General features: G+C 45.5%; 1 protein-coding gene across 1 annotated transcript in view; it reads right to left on the bottom strand.

The window, feature by feature from the left end:
• The window catches only part of RhoBTB (Rho-related BTB domain containing), an 87,037-nt gene that overhangs the window by 42,548 nt on the left and 21,720 nt on the right, over positions 1–22,769 (bottom strand). Inside the window, 2 exon segments of the mRNA XM_077650903.1 lie at positions 3,628–3,939; positions 19,195–19,246. Of these exon segments, the coding sequence (XP_077507029.1) occupies positions 3,628–3,939; positions 19,195–19,235 (353 nt within the window). The 5' untranslated portion in view covers positions 19,236–19,246.

Below are 22,769 nucleotides of genomic sequence, written 5' to 3'. Positions count from 1 at the left end.
TTTTGTTCACTTTCATTGCTTTTTTCGATTTTTTGTGGCATGCGAAAAGCTTACAGTACTCAAAGACAACATTTTGGATCCATTTCACGAGCATAAAGGAACAATATTCAAAAAATATTCAGTGCCCAATCTGAATACCACCTCATTTCTCGAATGGTTGCTTGGCGGGCTAGTTGGTTCATATCTAACATGTGTTGCAGCGCGAACCACAAGAAGGGACGACGACAGACAGAGTGAAAAGAGCGCTGACTTCCAATTATTTATTTTCCTGATAGGCCACGCATTTATACACATTTGAACCTTCAGCAGGAAAGGGCAGGCAAAGCAATCAGCATGAAAGGCATAGGAGATTAGGACAATCACCATCTATCCAGAAACTTCAGCTCTTTCTTGGTTAGAACAACTGATGGCATGCTTACACACCTGTCCTCTGCACGAGCAATACTTGCCGCCTTTATTATCTCCCTAACACACTGATCATTGTGTCGAGCAACGATTGTGCTTTTTTGGAACGCAGGCGCGCAAGGTTTTCTGCGGCGACGTGCAGACTCATTGCCACAATTACGACAGTGCGTGCTAAGATGGCCCTGGTCACCATCATTTACATTCTTGTTGTGTTCTTTCAATCTGGTATTTATGCACCTGCCGGTTTGTCCAATGTATTCGCGTCCGCAGGACAACGGAACGCGATATACGACACCATCGTCGCAAGTGACAAACTGATTCTGGTGTCTAATCATGCACGATTTTTCCTTTTTGCTGTAGCACGGGTTAGTCTTCTTGCACAGAACTGATAGTTTGAGTGGGGCCGAAAACACAACATTAACGCCTACGCGCTTTCCAATTTTCTTCAAGTTGTGGGAAGTCTGGTGGATATACGGAATGACTGCCACTTTTTTGCGTGCATCCGGGCCTGTCACGGCATTCTTTTCAGATTGCCGGACGTTTTTCATTTTCTGGAGCAAGCCCTCGGCCACAGAAACCACAAGGGCCTCCGGGTACCCTGCGTCAGACAGGCGTCTATTTTGCAGGGCTAGACTTTCTTTATCATATGGTCGCAGGACTTAGTCAGGGCATTTACAAAACAGTGCTTTACAACGCTGCGCTTCACAAGCTTGGAGTGGGCAGACACAGCGGGTAATAAACCTTTTTTCCCCCGTGGTTCATACCCCCAACAAACATGGTCATTGCAAAACTTTAGTCTTAGTTCCAAAAATCTAATGGAATTGTTGCTGGGCAGTTCATGCGTCAAAACTAAAGGTGCTAAGTTTCGCTTGAATGTGTCAAGCACGTCTTCGGCTGTTACATGAAAATCCGCATTGGTGTTGTCAGTTATGATTAAAAAGTCATCTACAAATCTAAAGACTTGGACAACACTTGTACCTTCGAGACATCTTTCAATCATTCTGTCATGCATGGCTAAAAACAAGTCGCTAAGGACCGGGGCAATACATGATCCAATGCATATTCCGCGTTTTTGCAGGTAAAAACCTTTGTCCCAGGTGGCAAACGTAGATCGCAGATACACATCAAGCAATTCTAGAAAGCCACTAACATGTAAACCACAACTGTTCTGGAACGAAACGGCACCCATCCTATCAATGGCCTGTTCAACACATGATAGCAGAGCATCATGCGGCAGAGTAAAAAAGGTCTTTTACGTCTATGGAAAAGGCAGATACATTTGCAGTCTTATGCTGCCGCAAGTATTCAACAACCTGTTTGGAGTTCCTAACAAGGAATGGGTCTTCAATTGTTAGCATGGCCAACTTATCCTGCAGAAAAAGAGCTAAACATTTCTGCCACGTTTCCTTTTCTGAAATAATCACACGAAGTGGGCAGCCATCCTTATGTGTTTTTGCGGAAAAGAACATGTCTAAACAAGGTTTCTTCTTGTCCTGAATTTGCTTGACGAGTGTTTGCAATCCTAACCGCTTGCACAGTTTTTTTGCCACGGCCTTAGCTTTCTTTAGTTTTAATTCGTTCATTCTATTAAAATTGCTCTCGATAGCTTCGGAGGCTTTCTTTCGGAAGAGGTCATGCGGAAAAACGGCAAAACCACCCAGTGTGTTAGGGAGATAATAGAGGCGGCAAGTATTGCTCGTGCAGAGGACAGGTGTGTAAGCATGCCATCAGTTGTTCTAACCAAGAAAGAGCTGAAGTTTCTGAATAGATGGTGATTGTCCTAATCTCCTATGCCTTTCATGCTGATTGCTTTGCCTGCCCTTTCCTTCTGAAGGTTCAAATGTGTATAAATGCGTGGCCTATCAGGAAAATAAATAGTTGGAAGTCAGCGCTCTTTTCACTCTGTCTGTCGTCGTCCCTTCTTGTGGTTCGCGCTGCAACACATGTTAGACCTCATTTCTGCTGTCAAAAATCGCCACTGTGTTACGACACCATCGGCTCGAAACGAGCATTTCTGGCGAAGGTTAAAATATTAAATATTACGATTTCAGCGACCTCTTTGGGCGATCAGGCGTTCTTATTCTGCATACAAAGACCTCATGCTTTATCTACCTCGCAGGGCCCCTTTGATTACAAAAGGACAGCTAGGGCAAGTCTCCTTCAGAAACGCTCCTTGATTATCATATCCGGTCTCATCTAGATACATGCTTCCCACCCATCCTTACAGGTTACGGCCACCACCTCTTCCTGGAACTGCAGTGTACACACACCACTTTGGCACAGAGGAAAAATGGCGGCCTGGAGCCATTACGTCTACAGCAGGGCCATGAATGGTCACCATACAGACAGCAGCTGAACCGGTCAGGTGTCACGTAGACCAGGTGCATGTTCATCCCACTATTCCTCCATAAGCACATGATCATAACCCAGCAAAAGACGACAACACTGCACGCAGATACACATGGCAAAGGAGTGGAGCAGACATTCCACAACCAGTAGCTACACCACCGACGAATTTGTCAACAGCGAAAGAAGAAATAGCCAGAAACCGCATCAAAGCAGCCACCATACACGCTGCAGACATTCTGAGCACCAATACAAGGCGATGCTCAAAGCGCATGTCTCACGGATTCCTTCGCGCCCTAATAATAAACGATTCCTATCGCGAGTGTCCATCTGTGTTCCACGGAAGCGTAGTGCGCATATGACAAAGGAGGCAGTTTGAGCGGAGCTGCTAGAAAGTATACTGATAGAGTATATGTTATAATACCTTCACAAGGAAATGAGGGAAAAATTAGTGGCAACTTGTCTTGAAAATTGGTAAAGTGAGACAAAACAAAGCTGCAGTACTTCATTTGTGTCATATGAAAAAAAAAGTTGGAAGATAACAGTAATCAATTACTTTTCTGGGGCTGTGGTTCACAACTGTGATCAATTACATTTCAGGTGGAGTAGTTGTAATCCTAATCGATTACTTATTTTCTGTAACATACACAATACTGCTCAAAAGGCCCAATCCCCATAAGCTGCCCCATGCACAAATGCCGAGGCTTTTTCACAATTGTGCAATGAACACTTGCTTTTATCTTTGTGCCTTGATGAAATTCCATGTGCAAAAGACCTCAGAATAAAAACAGTGCTCTGATCTGGCCTCCACTTCAAGACCAAGCTCATCTCAATGAAGCATCGTCCCAACCAGTGTTCTGCAAAGCGGGCACTTGCCTTCCATAGGCGAACCGGCGGTCCTTGTCATGGTCACCGAAGGTGTCCCACAGCCTCAGTGACACGCTGACGCTGTCCACCACTTCCAGGGAGCGCTGCAAGACCTCCCTGTAGATGCGGTACTGGTCGATGGCCCACACGGTGGGGATGTGGGTGGTGAGCAGCTGAGAGAGCGTGACGCGGGTGTCGCAGGCACGGGCGCAGATGAGCCGTGTCTTGCCCACCGCGGTGTCGCCCACCACGACACACTTGACCAGCTCCTGGTTCGGCTGCTCATTGTTCATCGTGGATGGCCATGAATCCTCCTGCCGCCTGCACCAACAAAGGGATGAAAGCACAATGCAATGAGCCTAGCCACATCGCGAACGGTGGGTTGCCTGTCCTCAGCGTGCATGCATGGCTTTCGCGTTTCACACCGTCATACGCTAAGTACACTAACTGCACTCTTAAAAAAAGGTAGCAAGTGCAGCAGTTACTAACCCTGACTTCGTTTTACAACTTTTCTACAAACTATTTAATACCCTTTTCAAGATAGTTTCATAATTTGGTTTCATAATTAAACATTTCTGCAGGGGCGTGCACTTAGACTAAACTCCCAGACAACACAAATCGTCCTAAGGACGTCCTCAAATGGTCAGAACGTCCTCATTCCGAACAGGATATTCTGAGTACTTTTGTAGTGCATCACGACCAAACGCCCTCACGAAGATATCCTTAGTTTGTATTTCGCTGGACAACTTGAGGATGAAAATTTCTCAAATGTCCTACAAATGCCCTATCACAGAAAAATATTTAGGCGTTGAACTGAGATAAAACAAGCTTTACCCCTAGCACTTGGCTTCCATTCATTAAAAACTGCATGTTTTTTAAAAGATGTGATTTAAAAGATCTGAAGACCGCCGAAAAACCACTTGGTTGGTGGCGGCGTCAACTCCTTAAAGGGATTTTTGCAGAACCCTGCTCCCCGCTTGTCTCACGCCACGACTGGGCGTGCGCGGTAAATGGATCCTGCAGACACCAGGCGAGAAATGCGGTCTTGGTGGCAAACCTCGAGACAGGCTGGCGTCAATCCTAATACCGGCTGGCGTCAATTCCTAATGGTAGGCTATTTGAAGACCATCAACATAGACTGAATAGAGGATGAACTTTGGGATTATTTTACTTAAGCAATTCATTTTATAATAAATAAGGTAGTGATCAATATACATCCCTGAGATACTCCATTTTCCTGAATGAAGTTCCTTGACAGGGTTGAGCCTAGGCGTACATGAAAAGAAAGGCTGGAAAGGAAGTCATATAGGCAGTTCAACACGTCCCCTAGGTTGCGGAGGATTCCAATCCTTCAGGTTGTATCATATGCTTCATCTATATCGAAGAAGACGGCAAAACAGTGAGTGCTGTTTGTGTACGAAAGCTTCTCGGATAGTATTTTCGAGGCGAACTAAATGGTCTGTTGTTGAACATGACTTTTTAAAACTACATTGATGGATATCAAGTGCGCAGTACTCAAGGAGAAGTATATTAGTCTTATATTCAGGACACTTTCAAATGATTTGGCGAGACAGCTTGTAAGTGCTATTGGCCTGTAGCTTTCAGGGGAGGTTGGTGGTTTTTGCATGTTTCAGGAATGGCACTATAATGGCTCTTTTCCACTCCTTAGGTATTTTTCCCATTCAATATTTTGCTCTTGCCTCTTTAAGATGTACGATGTTCTCTTGTGTCGGGTACACACGAAATTTACCCCCAGCTATATTTTGTAGGTTTTTTTTCCTTCCTTGCAGTTTGCTGTCCACCACACTTTGTGGTTTTGTTGCATCACTTTTTGAGAATGAGAAATGGCTAAGTGTACGGCAGTTATGATGCAATTCGTGAACTTTTCATTTATTTGGTCAATGCTCAGATTTTCTAAAACAATTTCTCTAATGTGGCTTCTGCTCTAAAAAGTTGCCAGTCTGCTAAATGAAGCTTCCAACGGCGCGGTTTTGTTTGGGTGATTTCCGGTGGAGATGTTAAACTGATTAGTACAGGGAGGTGATCGCTGCCATATGGGTTGTCAATGACACCACATTTAAAATCGTTAAAAATACAAGGTGAACTAAAAGACAAATCTAAACCATTCATTTTCTCAGAGGTTGGGGGAGCAGTACCGTATAAACGCGTGTAAGGGCTGAACTTGTTTTTCAAGATATGAGGGCCAATTTTTGGGGTGTGGCCCATACACACAATGTGTGAAAAAAAATTTTTTTTTTTTAAGTAAACACACAACAATCAGGGAATGAGCGGCATTTATTCTATGTTCAATTGTCACTCGCGGAGTATTCTGACTCTGAGCTGGTGCTGTGCTCTGGTGCATGCTCATCCCACAACATGTGGAGCAGCATTTCCGCTGTCAACGCGTAGCCGTTCCGCGCTTCCATCACTTAGCAGAGCAGCTCTTCTTCCAGTTCAGGAAACTTGCACGGCTTGCCTCGAAAAGCGCGCTATTTACAGCTTGTGTTACTCAGTGCATCCTTTTGGTTGCACCATCGTCGGACGCACTTCTCGGCCACGTCGAATTTCCTGTCCGCCGCACACTTGCCATGTTTGACAGCAAACTCTCAGCCGTGTAGCTATTAAGGTGCTTGCGTTACCGTGCTAAAACTGCAACGCTCGGCGACAGCACATGAAAGCCACAACGACGGCGAACTACCATGCTACCACAACTACCGTGCCTTTGACAGCCGCAAAAAGCTGGAGCTGGTGATACTGATGCCGGCATCAGAATACTGATGTTTGTCCCCTCTGGCCCGAATCCACCGTGGCAGCGACTTACCGCACCGCGGGTTGGGGGGTCGCAGCTCTAACTGCTAGGGCTGGCACGCTGGTGCTAGAGAGCGACTACTGCTTCTAGTCCTTTGAGCGTTATTACAAAGATAACCCCCATAATGTTCATCCCTGAGTTCTTGTAGATCATGGACTGTTAATGTAACATGTGGACAAGTATATACAGAACAGATTGTTATTGTTTTATATCTGACGATACTCACCGCAATGGCTTCAAGTTTTGTTCTGAGTTTGATTTCTTGAGCAGGGACACCGCTTTGAACGACAATCACAACGGCTCCCGAGAGTCTGTTTGCCTGCTTGCGATCGCGTCTAAAAGTTTTATAATGTTTTAGGACAGTCACATGTTGCGGGCCAAGATTGCTTTCCTGAAAACATAAAGCTACAGGCAACACTGACCATAAAATATGTGTTCTGCCACTGTAATTTCATAACTGTCCTCTACAGTTCCACTGAACTAAAAAAGCCTGTTTATGTTTTGGGGTAGGGATGATAAGAGGTTTATTACATTCTGGGCCCATTATGAGGGCTCTGTCCCTTTTTAGCTCAACAGAGCTGTTCCGCCACTGCAAAGCGGGAGGACCTGGTAATTCCACCCATCACCTCAACCGCGAAGCCGCGGATGTCTGATTTTCAGGCCTCTCCTGGCGGGGGGAACTCCTGCGGGATGCCGACTCATGGGCCGGCACTCTCTGCTTTGCCAATGGCAGGGCAGCTTTCGCTGTTCCTGCTTGGGGCGTGGATGGCCCTGCCATAGGCTCGGTGAAAGTAGCCTCAGCAGGTGCCGGAGTGCTGTGTGGTGCTATGCCCCTGCGCACCACATCAGTGAAGTTGGGTTTTGCTGTGAAGGAGAATGTGTTGGTAAGCGTAAAATGCCTCTTCACTTCCTTAAATGAAATGTTTTCCTTGGTCTTTATGGTAATTATCGCTCTTTCTTTCTTCCAGGACGGACACGCCCTGGAGTATGCAGCGTGGTCTCCTTCACAGTTTGCGCAGCGCGGGGCTGCGTCACATTCATCAGAATGGTGATCCTTTGAAGCACATTTTGTGCAAGTTTTACGACCATGGCAACTCTGTGAGCCGTGGCCGAACCTTTGACAACTGAATCATCTGCGAGGGTTGGGTATATATGGTTTTACATTAACTTCTAAATATCCCACTTCGATTGTGTCGTGCAATGTGCTGGTGTTGAACGTGAGGATCAAGTGTTTGGTGTCTATTTCCTTATTGTCCTTCCAGATCTTGGTTCGGTGAACAGCTATGACGTCTTCGTCGCTGAGCCCTTCGAGCATTTTGGACGCAAGGTTTGAGAGTTTAGAGCATCAGACACTGTCGTGCAGTTCGAGCAGTAAGTCACCGCTGGCCATTTTTGATACCCTGTAGCCAATGCCAAAGGTTTCTGTCAAGCACTTTGACAGAAGGAAGAGGGAGTGTACTGTTGTTTGCTTATCTTCTACTTCGCTATGGATGACATGATATTTTGGAAAAGCAACTTTTCTTTAAGTTACTTTTCTTTTTCAAGAAAAAGTCTGCTGCTTTATTCCGCACTGTTTTTCAGGGTGCAATGATGTTTGGATATGGGGGAGCCATAAAAAAAATTAAGTTTTTCAGCCACGGTGCCAGCCACCCACCATGAAGCCCAACGAGAGAACAGGACAGGAACTTGAAAGCAAGTCCTGCTGTACACCCCAAATATAGCCAAATATGACACAACTCAGGGTAGTTGACCACACAAGGTTAATCCTCGCCAGCAGGAAAAAGGAAAAACCAAGAAGGGAGGAGGAGACAGCAGAGCTGCAAGAAAGAGATAAGAAAGTGAAAGATGGACAGGAGGATACAAAAGGGCGACTGCCGATTTCCCTCAGTCGGGTCAGGCCGAAGGTGCCGTCTACAGGAAGCTGGGGCCAAAGTGTGTTGTTGCCTCCACCGAGGAGCCTTGGAGGTCCAAACGCTCGGCATTGGCTCAACCACCAGGACCCCTTTTCCCCGGACATGGCGATGCCACGCACGGCTAAGCGCGGGTGCTCGGGTACGTGGTGACGTACTGTTCGCCATCATCCCCCTGCGGGGATGTCTCTGCGGATGCTCAGGAACCCATGGTGTCGCGACTCACCAACATCTACATGAAGCAGATGCCCCCCCCCCCCCACGGGGATGTCTTCGAATTGAGATCAAAAACCTTGCTGCCAATCCTGCGCAACTGCGGGTGAGATTTTCACAAATGGACTTCACGAGAGTACGCGGAGCGGGCTTTCTTCCACAAGCTGCTTTTCGTCGAAGACGGCACTCTGGCAGATGCAATGTGCCGTTTGCGCCGAAGTCGCCATATGTGCGTATGTTAATTATACCACCAACTAATTTTTGCGTCATAATTAAATTCAATGTTCGATCATTTCATTCACGCCAATCCAGATTGACCGATAAAAGGTAGTCTAAGACAGAGGACGTCGATCGGCCTCCATCTCGACGCGTGTGCTGCTCGTGTTTTGTAAGCAGGAGAGAAACGAGCCACGGCTCGAAAACTTCACCCAACAAGTACACCATGGAAGACTGCGTTGCGACATCCATTTTTTTTAGTCCATTTACTGCAAACTTCGGGACACAAGGAACGAGTGACAGTCATAAGTAGGCTGTAACAGACATTTAAGTATGGTTATGCCTGCCACCTAATTCGAATGTGGAGAAGATTGACGTAATTTTACCTGTTTTGATCAGTTTGGCGCAATAGTTTGGCATGATGTCAGCTTTTCCTTTGGCAAAGGGGCACAAGCAACGCTTGAATCCAGGTGCGTCTGTGTATAGCTCGGTAGGCTAATTTCAGTAATTTTTTTTCCTTTTGGCAATAAAAAAATTTTCTCACAAAGTCAATCATTCCACAATAATTACTGCCTTATAACATCGCATGACGACTGCAGCATAATCATCATCATTACCGTGTTTACATTCAAGCCAAGCCAAAGTCTGCATCTGCAACACTGACGCACGGGTGCGTTGCTGCATGCAACTCACGGATACATCTCAGAAAAGTGAGTGAGTGAGCGTGATTTGTGTGTGACCAAACGTGAGAACGTGCTGAGCTGTGGCCTCAAAAGTAAAGACGTTTAACCTCGGAAATCATCGGTTTTTGCAGATGCAAGCACTGATTCGCAACCATTACCCTCAGGCTGACTGTGAAGCGGATGACGAAGGAACAAGCTTCAAACGTGGGCCGCTGTCACGTCGCTTCTGAAAGTGCTCTGCAGCCACATGTGCTTTTCTTCACTTGCGTCATCGGCGAAAGCGCTGCTACAAAGCTGTGACCTTTCCAAAATTTTGGAAGGACAGTACCGCCACTTCGGTCTAGAAGCAGGAATACATGCTGCAGTGATTAACTTTTATGGCAGCTGCTCAAGTTAAAGAGCAGAGTTGCAGTGTAAGTCGTAACTTGCGTTCTGATACCGAAAGTCATATTAGCAGCTCCTTATTGCACTAGTAGCACAAATAACTAAGTGTTTGAACTGAATTACACATATTCAACTACTGATTGTCTATTTATATTTCTGTAGGCACCACAGAAGGCAGCAGTTCAGAAGAGAGGTAAAGAGGCCAGCACAGCGCACTGGGATGGAGGCAAACAGCAGCGAAGCAACTGAGGAGTTTACCAAATAAAAGGTTTTCACTAATTTTTCACGTTTTTTTCCATGCAGCTTGAGCAGGTATAACCTCCTCAGAATGTACTTAAAACATTAGAAATTGCTCTTCTGAGGCTATTCCGAGGATGTCTGGAGACCTTTTTAGTACATTTTTGGGTCATTTGAGGACATCCTCAGGATAAACAATCTCAAAATACATCCTCAATGTGCCCTCAGGATATTTCAATGTTAAGCAAAAACACTAGTGATTCCTGCCGCCGCGAAAAAAACTGAAAATTGATTTTTGGGGAAAGGAAATGGCGCAGTTACCCTCTCCTATCTCCGCAAACACCTGAACCGCGCCATAAGGGAAAGGATAAAGGAGGGAGTGAAAGAAGAAAAGAAAAAAGAGGTGCACCTCTCTGGGATAATTTCGACCACCGGGGAACCTTAACGTGCATTTACATATCGCACAGCACACGGGTGCCTTTTTGGGGGAAGCGTTTCGCCCCCATCGAAACGCGGTCGGGTTCGAACCCGGGTACTCGGATCAGTAGCCGAGCGCCCCAACCACTGAGCCACCGCGACGCGGCAATAACGGTGAGGTACTCCGGATCAGTAGCCGAGCGCCCCAACCACTGAGCCACCGCACCGCGGCAATAACGGTGAGGTTCCAACAAGTTGAAAATTTTCGCTGCAATGCAGCACCACTCAGTTTGCTCATTCGCTTGCATGTGAATGGGCCAACGCAACTGTGGTGCTGACGGGGCCGCCTGTCGTGGTGAGGAGCATGCCGGGCGAACTGCAACGGTTGCAGTCCGATCAGAGAGGATGGTGGCACTGCGACCTCAGTTTGCTAAGACTGCCGATTTTAAACATAAATCGAACGTTGTCAACTGCACATGCGATATTTCACCATGAACTCCGTTTGACAGCTCCACTCGCTTGATCCTGTTTGTCCCGTGGCAAACGTTGCATATCACGCACAATAAAGTTTGTCGGTCGCCGGACAATTGATGCAGAGTGGTGATTCGGGCTATAGTTGGTATATGGCTCACAAGGAACGACGGCAGCAAAACCAGAAAATCAGTCAGCACTTGTGCTTTTGTTCATTTTCTGGTTGCACTGCAGCATAAAAACTGAGCGCAGCAACAATAAAGTGGTTTACCACAAGTCACTCAAGAATAACAAAAAGTACCATTTTTGCCAAAATTACAGGATTGCACTTAAGTCTGCTTAATATTTACTAGCAAAAAATTAACGTCTGTGATGCAAATGTTTTTCGCGGAAACTCACACCGAGATTCAGAAATTAAAGCGGCTATACTAGGCGTAATCCGCACGCCAAGAGACGCGAATAGAACACACAGAGCTATGCCATCAAATGGAAAAATTAGCATGTGAAACGACGCACAATGGTCAGCCAATTAAGCAAGATTATCAGCTTCCTGATGATCTCGCAAGAAATTTCAACAATGCGCACTAGTTTAGGTACCACCAAATGAACAGTACTTCGCCGAGGACAGTGTGCTTAGTCGGATCGAAGTCCTTAAGGGCGATATTGTGAATCCACTCTCTGAAGCGAAAAGCTTCACTACAGCAGCTTTTCGAGTCATCAGCGGGGCCGCAAGTTTGACCTTGAATGTAGCTAGAAGTCAAACAAGGAAAGGAATGGAACCGCACCCGTAAGGGAAGGAAAATGAAATTAAGATTGGTTTTAAGGAAAGGAAATTATGCCTGTCTCACATATCTGCCTGAACTGTGCCATAAGCAAAGGAAAATGAAAGTTGGTTTTAAGAAAAAGAAATGTCTCACATTGCGCCATTTTCTTTCCCAAAAAAACCAATTTCTCTTTCAATTTGGCTTTCTGACATTATCTGCAGGGTTTGGGCATCGCATCGTTTGGAACCGGATTTGGTTCCATATCTCCGCATACAACGAGCAATAATACAGTTGTAAATATCACCGAAGCTGTATTAATTATATACTGCCTTGTGTGAGCGCCTTTAATGCCGTTTCGAAGAAAGCAAGATGTTTAACAAATTACTGTGTGTGTGTGTGTGTGTGTGTCAGTATGGCTATCTATGGAAACCGCCAGTCGCTTGACCACAAACGTCGCCAGGGAAATGCAGCTTTTCACTTCCGGCCAGGGTTAACCAGAGCTAAACCACCAGTAATTTTTCTACTGCTGTTGTCACTTTTTCCCCAACCAATCGCGAACAGCACGACGCCATTTCCACTCCGGCTTGTGCACTGAAATGCACCACAACCGGCACTAAAAGTGGAGTTGTAATTGTCAGTGCGATCAGCAGCAGAAGCAGGTGGCCTGCGCAAGGCGCTGACGAAAAAAGAAAACACGAGAAAACGTGCGCGTTTCCCGGGTGATGGCAGGAGGGGCCAATAATCATTCAGAAAAAGAGGAAGTGAGACAGAGTGTGGCGGCTAAGTTTGGCGCTACTTTCAAAACTAAGGGAATGTACGTGCGGTGTATGTCGCATATGTGTAACTATAAGAGTTTCAAACGACAAGCGCATAGGCTACATACACTTCTCACTTTTGCGTAAGTGAACTCTGTATGTAGTATTCATAATAACCGAGCAGGCTTGCAGCCTAGCGACGGCGCTGCTATCAGGCGCTGGCTAGGGTGCCTTGATGTCCGCCTGCCTGCCCATCGAGGCACCCTAGCGCTTCCCGGCTGCTGCGAGTGTAAACTGGCAGACGTAAGCCTGTGCCCTTGCTCAGTCTGACAGCACTCAACATACTACCGGCGTACTTCTTATCATCCGAGGAAAGAGGGAGAGAGCGCGGGCTCACGTCACCCAGTTTATATTCGCAGCCGGGGCACTGTAGCCGAGGAGAAGCGGCCAGCAATGGGGACCGCAGCGCCGCCGTCGCGGCTGAACAGTTACATTTAAGGCAAAAGCCTTTCTTGGCTCATGAGTGGCACGGACGGATGTTGCAGGCGGCGGAAGTAAGTTGTGTGGTAAATAAAACAAAAATGTAAAAGTTGATTATGCAACAGTTCTTAACCAACGTATATGTAATGAAACAAACCAGAAATTAAAAACAAAAAGTAAAAATAAACAAACATAAACAAACAAAACAAATAAAATAACAAACGAAAAGTACGGAAAAAAAAGAATGGAGGTGCTTAAGCTTCGTCTTTAAGAGTGGGATGCGACAGCATGTTGCAGCCTAGCCAAGAGGCCCACGGAACACCATTGTTCATTCTGCGCCACACCTTGGCCGTTGGATAATTTAAGGACAGGAAATGAGGCTTGTCTCACATATCTGGGTGGACACCGAACCACACCAAGAGAAGGAAAATAAAATTAAAATTCGTTTTAAGGAAAGGAAATGACACCTGTCTCACATATCTCCGTGGGTTCCGACACCCGAACACTGCGCCCGTAAGGGAAGGGATATTTCCGACGGACGCACGGTGCCCATAGCTACAACAACTACTACAACTACTACTACTACGACGCTGACGGCTTTTTGACCCAAGGAGCTGTATACGCTGTCACGTAATAACAGAAAATGAAAAGTGAAGGCAGAATGAGGACAGGGAAAGGCTTCCACATTTGTTTGATTTTGATTTGATTTGTGAGGGTTTAACATCCCAAAGCGACTCAGGCTATGAGGGATGCCGTAGTGAAGGGCTCCGGAAATTTCGACCACCTGGGGTTCTTTAACGTGCACTGACAACGCACAGTACACACTTCCCCATTTGTGCTCTTGTGCTTCTGACGTGGCGCAAAATAGAAAACAAGTTGATTTTCGTAGTGTACAAGGCAGTCGCTCCCGTGTGCTCCAGAGCTCTAGTGTGGTAGATTCAACGGCGTTATACCATCGTCTGTCTAGGGGGTGTTAATCTTTAGAGCGATTAAGGCATTTGACCGTCGCAAGTGCGTGCAACTCTACCACGATTCCGCGATAAAATGCCACCTGAGGAGCGAGTCACAGAAAAGGTGCCTTCTAGAGTGAGCTTTGACTTGTCGCAAGGTGAAATTGTTATGATATACTACACTGATGTTTTCAGAACATCAGTTTTTTTAACTGCGTAGTTTATAAGATAAAAGGAAAAGTTTCCATGAGGTTCACTCAGTCACGGAATGACTACATCATTTCTGATCGCACTTTACAGTGCTGAATATTGATTTAGCGCAGACATCTGAACCAGTGCTTAAATGCATTCTAGGGATTAGCACAGATGAATGATCAAGAAAATATTATCTTTTCGCCACTTGATCAACCAGCAATGGCCAAAAAATTTTAAGCCAAACCCTTGACCAGGCTCACTTCTGCACTAGTCAATAAAGTTTACGAAAAAGCTATAAAATAAAATTCTTCTCTTTCAAGCAGCCATGAAATTTGTAATGACCAGGGAATAAAGCCGCTGTGTCTGCACTACTCCGAGGAGCCGAGCTTAAAATTTTCTGTCTGAAACCTGCTAAAGAAATGCATAACATGCATTAAAGAAAATTTCCCAGCATTTTCGCAGCCACTCTCGCTCAGTCGTAAAACGACATCTTTACCTAAATTACCACAATCTTTACCTCGCTCGGTTGCAAAAGAACAGCGTCATAAACAGTATTTCCACAAAATGTAAGTGCTAGGTCAAATCTACATGTAGCGGAGCGTCAGTGTGCTGAAAAATATTGAATATACAAGAGTAACGTAAATCTTAGGCTAATAAAAATTCCGCCGTATTGAGGAGGACGGTGTGAGCTTTGACTGTTGATGCCGCTAGTGTTCACGTTTAGTGCTTTTATTTCTCGAACGAGAAGGATATAAATGTGGCTCGTGGTAGAGTCACGCATGTCGCATCACTTTCTAGTGGTTGCTTAAACACCTTAAGAAGTTTTTTAATGCCATTTCAGAAAACCGAAACAATTTATTTGTGTCGTGTGCTATTGCATTTTCACTACTATGGCTTTTACGCACTACGTTCGTGCCAAAGACGTCTGCGGGCGCACCCTGGACGGAATGACACATCTCACTCTGTGTTCCCGAAAAAAATTCGACTGTCCTGCACCAAGTAGCTTACCGGCCCATGATGCTTTGAGCGTTAATGACGGCTGAGGTGCAGCACCGCCAGCTTTCCCTCTAGTTAATAGTAAGAAACTCTATGGCGCAGACGACTTTGGTGCGAACGTAGTGCACAAAAGCCATAGTAGCAAAAATGCAACAGCACACGACGCCAATAAAAGGTTTCTGTTTTCTGAAATACCTATTTCTTTTTTTAAGTGCGCCTGTTAAGCATGACATACTGGTTTCTGTGGTGTGCAATACTTGGCTAATAGGAGAGCAAGCCGCCTCTTATTTAGGGCAAACTTCGCATTCACATGCTTTTCTGTTCGTTTGTTGCAATTTATAGACAGGATATTGAATGTTAGGGCATTCTTAATCATCAAACGTTTATTTTTGCATTATTTGTTGGCCAAAAGTTGTGGTTCTGCAGTCGGTAGCTCTCCGTCCAATGACGCTTAGAGCACCCATGATGGCTCAGGTGGTCTCGATGAAGCTCCATGCAAACTCCCATAGATGAGGCACCTGCTTTCCCTCTAGGTAATAGTAAGAAACTCTATGACTTTACTGCATAGAGTTTCTAAATATTACCTAGAGAGAAAGCTGGCACCACCGTCTATGCGAGTTTCTTAAAAGGCACTGCATACACTGTGGGAATGCCAAGAAGACAGCACGGCGTACTTGGTTTGGCCCTAAAGCCTGTTTCACATGCAAGCGAACCGCTCGCGAACTCTGCCGCCGTGGCGAGTACACCCTCTCTCACGCGGCGGAGGAAGCTCCAGCAGCTGGAGCGGCGAGGTTCGGGCAAGTTGGAAATTTTCGCGGCGGCGACGCGGCAGCACCGCATCTCAACTAATGACGGCCCGGCGTTGCCTGGCCAGTTTGTACGCCGTACGTACGAACTTTTGTTTAAAAAATAAATTGTATAAAGTGCTGTTTAATGTTTAAAACGCAATAATTATATTTATTTAAATAAACTGTGAAAATAAATGACAAAATAATGCTTTTATATTACGCTTTTTTTTGTGTTTGCCGGCCACCAAAACCGGTTGCAGGCGCATATATTTTGCCAGCAACATTGGTTTTCGCAGCGGTGGGAAACGCGCAGCGGCCATGCATGTGAAACGAAAGCTCGCGAACCGCTTCGCAGCGCCGCGCCGCTGTTCGCTCTGTTCGCCAATTCGCTTGCATGTGAACCGCCCTTAAAACACTACTACGACTGCAGAAATACAAATTTTCGCAAATTAAATGTAGCAAAAAAGCGTTGTTCTGCAATCAGTATGCTCTGTAATCAAATGTGGTAACTGTACATCACAGTAAATTAGCAGGAAAGCAGATAGGTGTAAACGACCATTGAATTTGCCCATGCGAGAGAGGGCTTTCTATAGCGAACCGCCAAATATAGCGAACCGTAAAAATACTTTTTTGCGTTTGGCAGGCACACTATTTAGAGCAAATGTTCTTGCAAGACATTTTTAGTTCTTAAAATACACTTTAGAAGCTTCTGTTTTCGCATTGTGAAAAACAGAAATGTTTCATTGGTGTAGTCTGCTATTGCGGGATGCGCCCTATGTCCGCCCATAAGCAATGTTCGTGCTGCGAGAAACTTACCCCCCCCCCCCCCCCCCTTTTCTATGAGAAATTAGTTTGTGCGCAATAAGTGCCGGCTCTCGGCATGTCCTGGCGCTATGTTTACAGATTTTGCCAAGAAAAACATGAATTAGGAAGCGAAACCTCTCCTACCACAAGTGACGGCCGTGTTCATGCTGACAAGTGCAACACGCAGGTATTTGAGTGAATTAATTCATGAAGGTGGAAGTCGTTCCTGCATGCAATGCGCGGCCACCGCCAATCTTCGAAATGAACCAAGCGCAATCCTCGGCGAGTTGCACTTGGCGAAGTACTTTGTGCTTTTAAAGTGTCTCCTAGACTTCTACGAGAAATGTGCAGAGTGGTCACGGCAGAAGACTGTTGCGTTCTCTGTTCACAAAAAACAACTTGTTTCCTTCTTTCACATTTCAAAGCACAGATAGCACAGCTTCCCGCTGAGCAAAACAGAGCTTGCTGCATAAATGGCTCCCAGTGAGGGGGGCAAACGGAATTTAGCTAGCAGGCACTAGGCACTGTGCTCCAGCACCTTCGGATGTCAAATGAACTGCGTGCGTAGCTGCACTACACAACCACAAAGCACACAAAACATCAGCAAAAACTACAGTGATGAAAACGAAACTGAACAAACACAAAGGTTTAATCCGTAGCAGTCAACAAGCCGCTAGGTGTCAATCAGGTGTGCTGCCTTCCCGACACGCCTCGGTAGATGAAGTCATAAAGCTATTATACCAACAAGTGAAGAGCCGTCAGCTTTCCCTCTAGTGTGCAGTACGAAACTATGATTTTACTGGACATATTCGATTTTCCCATGGAGGAAGGAAAGAATTCAGAACAGGCAGTTATGTCACATTTTTTGAGGTCGGCTCCCCCCACTGCGTCCCCCCTAATCATAGAGTTTCTTCAAGATAAGGAAAGCGCTTCCATCCTGGCTAACTGAAAAACCTCCGCTGAAGCCCCAACTCTATACACTATCCGTTGTGAACGTAAGTGAAGATTTGGATGAATTGGCACTAGCGCCTGTGGTAAGGGGCAACACCTAACTGCAAGAAGGTTCTGAAAGAAGAAACGGTCTCTCGCTCTCTCTTAACCCATGTCGACGATGCTGTACTATCAGTTGATAGCCAGGAAGAATTGCAGACTTTGGTTAATCGTTATGGAGACGAAGGAGAAGCTTTGGGCTTCGCTTTTAGCGCTTTTAGGTCAGGTCTGATGTTTTTAATGACTCCATTGATCAGGTGCTTAGAAGACCATGAAATGCCCAGACTAGTAGGATACAGATATCTTAGGGTGTGGGTAAACGAAGGAAAACCGCGAACAGACCATTAGGGCGAAAGGGGCGAAGAGATGCTGCAATAATGAAACAAAGCATTAAGAGGGTAAAAAAGTATGAAGTGCTGAGAGGTATTTGGAAAGGAATAATGATGCCAGGGCTTACTTTTGGGAACACGGTTGTCTGCCTAAGGGGCGATGTTCAGTCGGGACTAGAAATAAATCAGAAAGCTGTTGGAAGATTAGCACCAGATGCCCATGGCAAAACCACAAATGAGGCAGCACAGGGGATATAGGTTGGGCATCGTTCGAAGCACACGGGAAGTTCAGAGTAAAATATTATATGAAGAATGCCCAAGGAAATTGGACAATAACAGGTAGGCAGCTGGGTGTTTAAATGCTTATACAGGAAGCGCAGTGGCAGAAAAAGACTCATAGTGGCGGAAAAAAGACTAGGAAACTAGCCAGTAAGCATGACGGAAACAAGGATGGAGAAATAAATAGCTTTAAGCGGCAGGTAAAAAATGGAGAAGGTAAAAACTGGATTAATTCTGGAAAAGGAGCAGAGTGTAAACTATACAGAAATTAGAAAAGGCACATCAGGAAGGAATCGTTCTATAACTCAAGTGGCAGTGCCCTACTCCTTAAAGCTAGACCAGGGTGCCATAGAATGTGAAGCTACAAAAAGAAATTTGATCAAGATAGCATACGTGCAGTGTGTAGTAAATCTGCAGAAGCAATTGAACATCTTATACTAGAATGCAGCAGCATCCATCCGGATGTCGATGCAGGCATAGTCACTCCCCTTGAGGCCCTAGGGTTTAGAGATAACAATGGTCATGAGGATGAATTTGCGGTAGAAGCTAGCAAAACGTGAATGGAAGATTGGTGGTTCAAAAGCAGGGAGGAGACATAAGGTTACAAGTGCAGGATTTTTAAAACTGTATTTTTAAAAAATGGCAAATTGAATGATGACACCATCAAGTTTGATGGATTACTTAAAGAAATATAAAGAAAAAAAAGCAGAGCATGGTGGCAGCCACCACCTCGTTTCAAAGGGGACGCTTGCATCGTACATGCCATCCATCTGGCGGTGGTGCGCTTGATAAAATGGTCTATAGCATACAGCTGAACCAGCAAGAGGTTACAGTGAACTCACTGGTGGCGCCCTCTCACGTGCTTGACACGAACAGCGACTGGCAACAGACGCCCCCTTCACCCACCTTTCCTGGTGGCGGCCGTTGCGGCGCGTCCTCCGCTCCATGAGGGGGCGCACTGCGAGAAGAGCACCATAAGCCACATTCAGCCCTAAAATGCACCTGCCAAAAGAGATGTCAAGTTGCTCGCGTGCACACAAAAGTCTGAATCTTGGGGACGCAGCACTATATCTGGATTCCCTCTAGGGCCTCATGACCACCAGCGTCGCAGCTGCTGGGCCCAGCAGCTCAGCGGCCGGGCACACTAGCATGACACGACACCAATGACAGGCAGGCACATGCATGCAAAATGTCTACGGCAGTATTTTCTGCTCAAGACTAGCGGTATGCTACTAGTTGAAGATCTGGGATATGAAACACGAATAAAAATTACCTGACAAGAATGTGACAGCATGAATCATTTCCAGTATCGGTGACACTCCACTACTTAGGTAACATTAGTTAGTTATATGGGGTTTTATGGCGCATAAGCAACTGTGGCTATCATGTGCCAACCACAAGGATAGATGATCTGTTATATTAAGTGTATAGATGTTATGATATTATATTAGAATTAAAACATTGGCTCCCTTCAGAAACTTACCAACGAGAAAAATCGACGAGTGCTTGCTCGCCTAAAAGCAATGCGGAATGAAATGGAATGTGTTCATTGTGAAATACAGTAAAAACTTTTTCTAAGATCTTCTAGATGCGAACAAGAAATTAAAATGTGATTAACTGTGAGCTCATCACCACACATGTCACACACACGTTTGTCCTTTTTTGCTAATAAGAAACTATGGGTGATGTGTTTGTGACCTATGCATAAACAACATAAAATTACTTCGATAAAACGCTCTTTATGGCGGCATGATATCCATTCTTCTAACAGGGGCTTTAAAGAATATAGCTTGTTTCCTTCATTTTCCCAAGAAGCTTGACATTTGGCTCTTAGTTTGCTACGTACTAACTTCATGTAATCCCTAGGTGGCAATTTCGCATGTTTTATTTCTATGGTTCTGGCATGAGTAGCACACGTCTGATCTTCCATTGTCCATAATGGCAACGTGACTGGGAACCAAGCAGAATTTTATAGCATGTTTTTGTGTCGTGACCTTCACTACATTGTGTATGATACTTCCTATCAGTGGCTCCGTGGCATTTTTGGAGTTTAATGCAGTAAGGACGCTCAGTGAATCTGTATAAATGATGCTGTTTTTGATGTTTTCATTTGTTACTTTCTGTACCGCAATGCAAATGGCATAACACAAAGCGGTAAAATCTAGCACATGGGCGCAGTCGTACTGCATTTTTATTTTTTCCTTGTATTACTGCACTTCCAACATGAGCATGAGTTTTTGACCCATCAGTATAAAATGCAGTATAATTTCTACATTTTTCTTGCAGTGCGAGATATTATATGCTCAAGTGGTGTACAGGTTTTCCGAAAGCATGTTAGTGTGATGTCACACACTGTGTACCATTGTGTACCATTGTGGTAGGGGTTCGTGTCTTGGGCAATACTTCTAATTTCATTCAGTATGTTCAGATTTTGGCAATTTTCTTCGAAGTGCAAGAGCAACGGCTTAATCGCGTGAGGCTTGTTGTTGAAGAGAATTCGGAATGGGCATTTCGTGACAATATAATAACAGAGATGTTTAGGCTAAGAAAGGATTTTATTTATTTATTCAAAATACCTTACAGGGCCCAGAAGGGCATTGAGTAAGGGGAACAAAGAACGACAAACGTACAAGAGAAACTAATTAAATGCGAAATGAAATGCATTTTCAGTGTATTCTTTTCGGAAGCCATCAGCTTAGTACGCACCCTGAGTGATCCTTAAGAAAGCGGACTTGCTTGTGGCACCCCTTTTCTGATTGTTGAGGAAACAGCAATCGATTGGCCCCCTGCTTTATTATTTATGCTCATAAACATGTTATTTTTATGTTATGAGTATGGTTTCTTTTGAGCAGTCAGGTGCTCCTGTATGTGAAAAGCGGCACGTGCCGTGCATGCCTTCGCCGATGTGCGCTGTGAAAGCCACGGCGTTTTGTAGCTGGCTACCAATTTCTTGTCCGCTGTTCATCGGCTCAATAATTAAACTCTTAGTTAATTAATTAAAAAAAAAGGTGGCACTAGAGTAACGTTGAGGCACGAAAGGAGCAGAGAAAAGTCCCGAATGAGACGACTTCCCCGCTGCATGTGTGCATTTGAAAGCCGAACATATATTCCCTTCGGCTCCTAGAACCCGTTTGCAGGAACCAAGCCGCTTGCAAAACCTTACACGACTCGAATGCTTTTACTGCCCACACCGATGAATGGTCGCCGCTGTCTAAATAAACGAGTGAACGTTTACTGTGCGTGCGCATTGTGGCCTAGGAATGCGACAATCACAACAACTGCAGCCCCGCGTTCGGGTTGTTTACATAGCTGTGCGCAAACAGTACTGCTCGTTTGCTTCGCATAAAACGCAAGTTGGGCTCTCCTTATCTTAAATATTACGTAGTATTGCTCACAAATTGTACTTTTACTCATTTACACACTATGATAACACTGCAATAAGCGCAGCTGATGCTATATTGCCTGCTTGGGAAACGCTTCGCGTAGGACCGGCGCTTCCCGCTAATTGTATGTTTCCTCTTATGTCATCAGTATTTGATTTTAAACCGCTTTAGCCAAAAATACGTTCGGACATTACTTGAATTAATGAAAACAACCATATTTGTTATCCACAGTTAACGCAGACGGCTGCTGCTGGCTGCCTTCAGCATATGCTGTGCAGACCGGGTCACATATCGGCACTTCCCCCTTATTGTACTCAAGCCCTGCGATGTAAGCAGCCGTCTCTTTGAGGGCACTGTAGCCAAAACTACGCACGACAGTTATTTTCAGGCGCTAAATCTTGCGAAATCGCACACACGGATCCTGCGTACTCGCTAGGCCTCGTCACGAAAGGGGCCGGCGGTCCACCGTTGGCCGAAATTCAAGCATCCAGCAAGAATTCCCTGCTGATTAGTAAGAAAGTGTGAAGATATGAAATGCAGTCGCTCGTTTCGGTTTTGTCGATAATGATAAGGTACACAAGCGCAGTTTTTCGGGCCGTCTATTCACCGAGCGTAAAGCTTTCGCTCGGCCGCACAAGTCGAGGCGACGGCGATGAGCGGCGAGCGGCACCATCGTGCGGCGTTTTCTGTCTGTGTCGCTCAATTGCCTCGCCGATAGGTTCTATGTGCAGGCACCGAATGAAAAGCACATTTTCGCTGGTGCACGGACATCGCGAATGTCGCCATGGCTAGCATCAGGTCCAATAAGTTTTAAAGTTCTTAAGTTTATAGAATGTCATACCACCTGGTCCCCCACCACACTCTGCCAGTTCCCACTAAGTTCACTCTTTACACTACTGCGATACGGGGTTGTTGGTCGTGCTGGCGTCGTCGTCAGTCTAGCTTGACAGACCAGTGCGTCAGCAATGGCATTTGCATACCGACCAGCCAACTGATCACTGAGTAAGGGGGACAAAGAATGACACAAGTACAAGAGAAACTAATTAATACAACATGGTTTGGTTTGGTTTATGGGGGTTTAATGTCCCAAAGCGACTC

This window comes from Amblyomma americanum, chromosome 1 (assembly GCF_052857255.1).
Source record: "Amblyomma americanum isolate KBUSLIRL-KWMA chromosome 1, ASM5285725v1, whole genome shotgun sequence".
NCBI classification, from domain to species: domain Eukaryota; kingdom Metazoa; phylum Arthropoda; class Arachnida; order Ixodida; family Ixodidae; genus Amblyomma; species Amblyomma americanum.
The sequence above is the reverse complement of the archived record's forward strand: the minus strand, read 5'-3'. Positions and strand labels throughout refer to the sequence as shown.